The following is a 5,741-nucleotide window of genomic DNA, read 5'->3' on the forward strand; positions in this document are numbered from 1 at the left end:
AAAAAAAAAAAAAAAAAAAAAAAAAGAAGTTTTTAAGTCTTCAATCCAGTATCTTTTTGTTCTTAAGGTCATCGCCACATACATAAAGCATTTTTTGCGTTTCCCATGCCCCATTGTATACTTAGTCAAGGCTTATTAACTTGTTCCTTTGAATCAATTGACAAGAAATACAAATCAAGAAGCTGTGACGATTTCTGTAATCAAAATTCAAAGTAAGCTAGAGTCAAGGTTCGAACTCAAGACTTAAACTTACGGTGCAATGTGTCTGTTAACCAGCAAAAAGTAAATCCTCCAGAATTTTCTCTCTTTCATAATGCGTGGACACAATTCATAACGTAACGTAGAAATTTCCTGCCACGTTACATAAAAATGGTTAAAAAGCATGTACATTGCAACAAAGCATGTTATCAACGAAAATGTAAATTCATTTCTCAAGCTCATCCACAATGAACTGTGAAATCAAAGTTCCTCTCCAGTGGGTAGAGAAAGCCACATTCATCTTCACTGGTGACATGTTCATAATAGTAATACCTTGACAGTTGAAAGAACAAGGCTTGCATGCTTCGTCTGCCACACAGTTAGATCCTGACTAATGTTTGAGACTGTGGGGATATTGGACACTTGTGAATCATCTACGCAAAGGGAAATAAACCAGTTTAGAAACAAGGTCTAGGTGACAGAGAAAATAGAACATATTACAGCTATTCCAATTAAGGTCTTCGGATGGTTCATGCCAATGAAAGTAGTTCTTCAAATTCAATGGCCCCCTCTATTGAGATTTAACCTTCGGTGTTCGTCAATTCAGTATCAGTTAAGCCTAACAATCTTCATTTCTAGAGCTTAAATGCTTGATGATCGCTGACTACATACTTCCCCTGCGTTACCTCCAACCAATCCCCCTACTGATACTTAGTTCTATGATCCTCAAACTTACAACCAACTAGCCAAGAGAACGGAAAATTCAAGAAAACGAATCAGTTACCTTCGAGTGGGAAATCCCGAAATGTACTCATGGTGATGCCTTTGACAAAGTCCCTCAGCTCTTCGTTTATTCCAAACTTCTGCAAATCCTCCTCCTGCATCTCTACTTCGGAAGCGTTCTTCTCAAGAGCGCCAGACGACGGAGTCCCCCCGACCAAGTGCTTGATTAGATCGGCTCGCTTAGCAGCTTCTGCTTTAATTTGATCAGCTCGCTTCGAGGCTTCAGTAGCGAATTCCTTGGAGCGTTTAGCAGTCACGGAAACGATATCGGACAAACTAGAGGATCCAATCGTGAGCTCTTGGGAACGCCTTGCAGCTTCCAGAGTCAGCTCTTGAGAGCGCTTCGCTGCTTCCTCGGCGAAATTCCGAGCTTTGTTCCAAAAATCCATGGCTGAACCTGAACGTCGAATCTAACTTCGCGCGCTCTCTGCTTCTTCGTTTCGGTCTCGTCGTCGACGGGAGGAGAGAAGAGGAAGGACGAGATCCAGTGAGGGAAGGCACACAATTTCACGCTGGTCTAGGTAATAAATATTGCATGTCGCTAATTGGAATATTAAAAATAAAATAAAATAGTTTAATATTTCAATAGTTTAATAAACGACAAAACGAAAAACAACAATGCGGGGATAGCTCAGTTGGGAGAGCGTCAGACTGAAGATCTGAAGGTCGCGTGTTCGATCCACGCTCACCGCATATTTTATATTTTTTGTTTTCTCGACACGTGTCCGTCCTTTTTTAATGGGCTTTCATTTCATTCCAAGTTAATTTGGGCCTACTTCAGGACTTACAAATGGCTCTATTTTTATTAATCTAAACTATTTTTTTTATATAATAATAATAATAATAAAAAGAAAAGATAATATTAAACCTAAAACGAAGGCGCACATTCTTAGTTTAAGTGGGAAGGAAAAGTGTAAGAAGGAATTGAAGGCGGAAGGGTTGGGGTGTAATCCATGTGCTGTGACTTTTGTACTCATACTTATCCATTGGGAGTTCGAAGAAGCTTCCACGACAGTCCCATTCCTTCCTCTTCCAATTATTCTCCAATTCCGCCATTTCCCCACAGTTTCCTCTTTAGAAACTCGAGCCCCCTTGTCCTGTCTCCCTTAAAAGCTCTCCCCTGTTCACCATTCTTCCACGTTTCTCTGCAACTCTTCCATTCCTCCAACCCCCTCTCGCCACAACACTCACCCCATCCCACTACTCAACGATCTACCCAATGCACTCCCATTGACCCATTTGAATCTTTTCCAATCTTCAATCCGTCTTATGAACCGCAAAATTTCCCAAAACCCACTTGTGAATTCGAACAGAGATCCAGGGTCCTCCGTGCCGGAACTGAAGAATCACTCAAATTTTCACTCTGCGGTGTAAGGTCTCGCCGATTTAAGGTTCGGTTCTTCTGTTTTTCCTCTCGATTTTAACTCTTTGTAGGGTTTTTGTTTCTTGTTGGATTGGGATTGTTTCGTCTGATTTTATTGGGGTTGTTCTGAAGCTAATGTAGTGTGAATCGAAGTGGAGATTAGACTCGATTTTTGTTCCTTTTTTGAATTAGGGTTTTTTTTCTTTGTGTGAATGTTTTGTACTCTGGTTTCTAGGAATCATGATGGTTATGGATGTGATGAGCTCCAAGAGACAAAGGCGTCCAAATGTAAGGCTAGGGGAAATTGGGGATATATCTGCGGCTTGGGCTTGTGGGTTTTCTCATAGCACTAGAGATAAGTTAGCTCATAGGGAATGGAAACATGATTTACTCCAAACTGTGGGTGATGATGATGATAACCCCATTGTTTTTGGGGACTTGGAGCCTTCGACTCCCAAGCTCACTGTCTCTGAGTTGGGTGCCTCTCCACAAATTTCAACAGAGTTGCAGCAGAATGGAGACAACAATAATAACCCCAATTCTTCTGCATTGCCTTTGGAATGTCCTCCAACTTCTGCTGGACTGAAGTTTAGTGATGTGACCAGGAAGTGTAGAAATATGAAGCGTCGGGGGCGTAGTCGAAACGTTGGCTACGTCGTTCTTGGTGGCAGTTGGAGCTCGAAACATAGCTCAGATGACTGCTCGATGAATGAGAAGGAATGTGAGGGGACACGTAATTCTGCTAATGGTTATGGTGACTTCTCTGATCACCAGACACCAACCACTAGTAAAGAGGAATGTGGCATTGATCAACCCTCGACACGACAAGATCGTGAGTTAAACAACGATTCGCAGTTCACTGGTGAGAAGGGTAGACACAAATCTGGCATTGTGCAGGATCAAATGAGATTAAAAGATGACGATACGAATGCTGTCAGTAGATGGTTAGAGGAGGTAGGATTTGGCAAGTATGCTGGGGTGTTCGAGATGCACGAGGTGGATGAGGAGGCTTTGCCACTGCTGACCATTGAAGATCTCAAAGAGATTGGCGTGTTTTCTGTCGGCTCTCGGAGGAAGTTGTATAATGCAATCCAACAGTTAAGAGAAGGCGGAGGAGAAGGAGAAGGAGAAGGAGAGGAATAAGGTATCTGAAAGCTTAGAAAGCGAAATGCGCACAGAACCACAGAAACGCTCGCGCTCTTTTAAAAGTTTATCGTTCGATTGTGCAGGAAAAGACCATGGATGTACATATACCTCTAACATCTTTTGTATTGGCTACATGCCTGAACACCCTTAACTTCCTTTTGGCAGTAAAGTTAATGGCTTCATTTTGAAGAAAAATAATGAGATTCTTGTGTTCTTCATTTTGGTGTTGCTGCTTTAGAGTTAAACTAGCAATGTTCCTGCATATCTGAGTGTCATTCTTTCCCAGTTTGGGATTGAAAGCTCTTGGAATGGAAAGAAAATTGGATTTTCATTTGAAATTTTTGTTTGAGAAAGCCTGATGATAGACCTATTTTTGTACTGATAAACGCTTTAAATTTGCTCACCTAACACATTCTCTGCTTGCACTGTCAGAGTTTAAGCTTGACAAGATGAACCCCAGCAGGATGAAGTGCGCTACTCATCCAAAGAGGCTCGCAATCGACTTGGTTCGACATATTGTTACTTATCAAACTAAGTACTCGTTAGAATGACTTTCTAAATGTTTTACAATTTTTATCTTTGTCGTTTTTGTTTTTGCACTCTTTCTCTCTGTCACGGTAGAGGCTCGATCATAAGTCATTGTTGAAAAGGAGTGAGAACAACACGAGAGTTATAGGTGATCAATAAAATAGTGAGCAAAGAGAAACGAGTTAGAAAAACTTGGTGATGCCTAATCTAAACACAAGGCCAATACTATCAATAAAATAGTTATAAAATCTACTTCATTTCCTTCTAGATTTTATTGGAAGAACGCAAGTTGAGTGACTTGAGTCCCACATCGAAAGATTCGTGAAAGAAAGGGTGGCAGCAGACTATAAAATAGATACAAGAGATCCCTTAAAACCATACTTACCTGGACGGGGTCGACGGGCGATCAGTAAGGCTCATGTCCTAGGTTGGTGACCACCATTGCACTACGGAGGGGTGCCCGCCTAAGGTCTGCCCACGTGGTAGAGCCTACGTCATAATTTGTGGTAGTGGAGGCCTGCGTTCGCGCGGCCTCTACCTAATTTATAGGCCCAAGATTGGCCCATTTACATATTGGGCCTAGCCTTTCAATTTTTTAGCCGATCCTAACGTCCGTATATTAAATTATATAAAAAAATCTTTTTAGTTACGTACACTTGGCTTTTAGGTTTTTTTTTTTTTAATTTTAAAAAATAGTTTATGTAGTTTTTTCTATTTACTAAAAAAAAAAAGTAATTATAAATTATTTTAACAGAACTAAAAATAAAAAAGCCTAAAATAATGACTCACCACTGTTGGAGTCGGGTATTAGGAGTTTTATTCATATTACTTAATGGATTAACTTTTTACCCAAATTATTAATTAATTGGAAAAAGAAAAAAAAAGGTATAACAGACTAATTCAGTTAAATACAAAAAAGAAAATCTTTTCTTTTGGTAATAATGGAGAACTGAGATTGAGATATATAAGGAAGACTTAAATAAACGAAAAAGACCCATAAAATAATTGAAAATGTAATAAAATGAAAAAGGGGAAAATGGATAAATATTTGATTTAATATCTAAAACAGAAAAAAAACATCTAAAAATATAGATTAATAGTTGGGGATTGGGTGGAAACTGGAAAGAGCTTGGTCTGCATGTGCACAATATCAATGCAAAGCTGGCCAGACGGCGACATTCTTCAATTCCCTCCAAATTACCATCTTGCCCTCCCTTCCCTTCCTATGTTTTCTCTCTCATTCCTTCTTCTTTTGACCTTCGCTGTAATTTCGCTATTGAATAGTATATTCCTTTTTTAAACCTACCTTTTTAATTAAATATAATAATTATATAAATTTCAGTTTTTTCGGTTCGCACAGACAAATCAGTTTGCCATAATTGCCATTCCAACTCATGCCATTATGTCCATTATCTTAATAATTCATCGAAAATTACCCATTTTATTAAAATATTATTTAAACTTCATTTTCATGTATTTTCATTAAAAATACAAACACACATTAAATAAAAGAAATCTATATCTCAAATAATTGAAATTAAACCCCATGATTGAAGAAAATGAAGGGAGAGAGATAGACATAATTAAAAAGGGAAAAAATGAAAGAAAAAAAAAGGAATATAACAAAAAGAAAATAAATAAATGAAGAGAGAGATATTTAAATTAAAAAAAAAAAAAAAAAAAAAAAAAAAAAAAAAAAAAAAAAAAAAAAAAAAAAAAAACT

At 38.4% G+C, this 5,741-nt stretch overlaps 3 protein-coding genes and 2 non-coding genes across 6 annotated transcripts in view; 3 read left to right on the forward strand and 2 right to left on the reverse strand.

The window, feature by feature from the left end:
• The window catches only part of LOC111429736, a 5,981-nt gene extending 4,488 nt beyond the window's left edge, over positions 1–1,493 (reverse strand). The window contains exons 1-3 of one of the 2 annotated variants that reach the window (XM_023065703.1): positions 983–1,493; positions 532–632; positions 254–351 (exon numbers count right to left, since the gene is read on the reverse strand). In XM_023065703.1, coding sequence (XP_022921471.1) covers positions 254–351; positions 532–632; positions 983–1,370 — 587 coding nt within the window. In that variant the 5' untranslated portion in view covers positions 1,371–1,493. The remainder of the gene's footprint in view (positions 1–253; positions 352–531; positions 633–982) is intronic. The other variant, XM_023065702.1, reaches the window with a different exon arrangement.
• LOC111429729 (probable galacturonosyltransferase 11) overlaps positions 1–5,741 on the reverse strand; it is a 27,027-nt gene that overhangs the window by 1,844 nt on the left and 19,442 nt on the right. The gene's annotated exons all lie outside the window — the stretch shown is intronic.
• TRNAF-GAA lies at positions 1,602–1,674 on the forward strand. Its single transcript has one exon. It is a non-coding gene; the product is annotated as a tRNA-Phe (tRNA).
• LOC111429735 (protein bicaudal C homolog 1-like) lies at positions 1,893–3,708 on the forward strand. The gene is made up of 2 exons (XM_023065701.1): positions 1,893–2,372; positions 2,580–3,708. The coding sequence occupies exon 2, from the start codon at positions 2,585–2,587 to the stop codon at positions 3,485–3,487; it is 903 nt and encodes a 300-aa protein (XP_022921469.1). The 5' UTR covers positions 1,893–2,372; positions 2,580–2,584; the 3' UTR covers positions 3,488–3,708.
• On the forward strand, positions 4,396–4,556 carry LOC111430154. Its single transcript, XR_002708287.1, has one exon. It is a non-coding gene; the product is annotated as a U1 spliceosomal RNA (small nuclear RNA).

The sequence above is a fragment of the Cucurbita moschata genome, unplaced genomic scaffold (genome assembly GCF_002738365.1).
Source record: "Cucurbita moschata cultivar Rifu unplaced genomic scaffold, Cmos_1.0 Cmo_Scf00032, whole genome shotgun sequence".
In the NCBI taxonomy this organism is placed as follows: domain Eukaryota; kingdom Viridiplantae; phylum Streptophyta; class Magnoliopsida; order Cucurbitales; family Cucurbitaceae; genus Cucurbita; species Cucurbita moschata.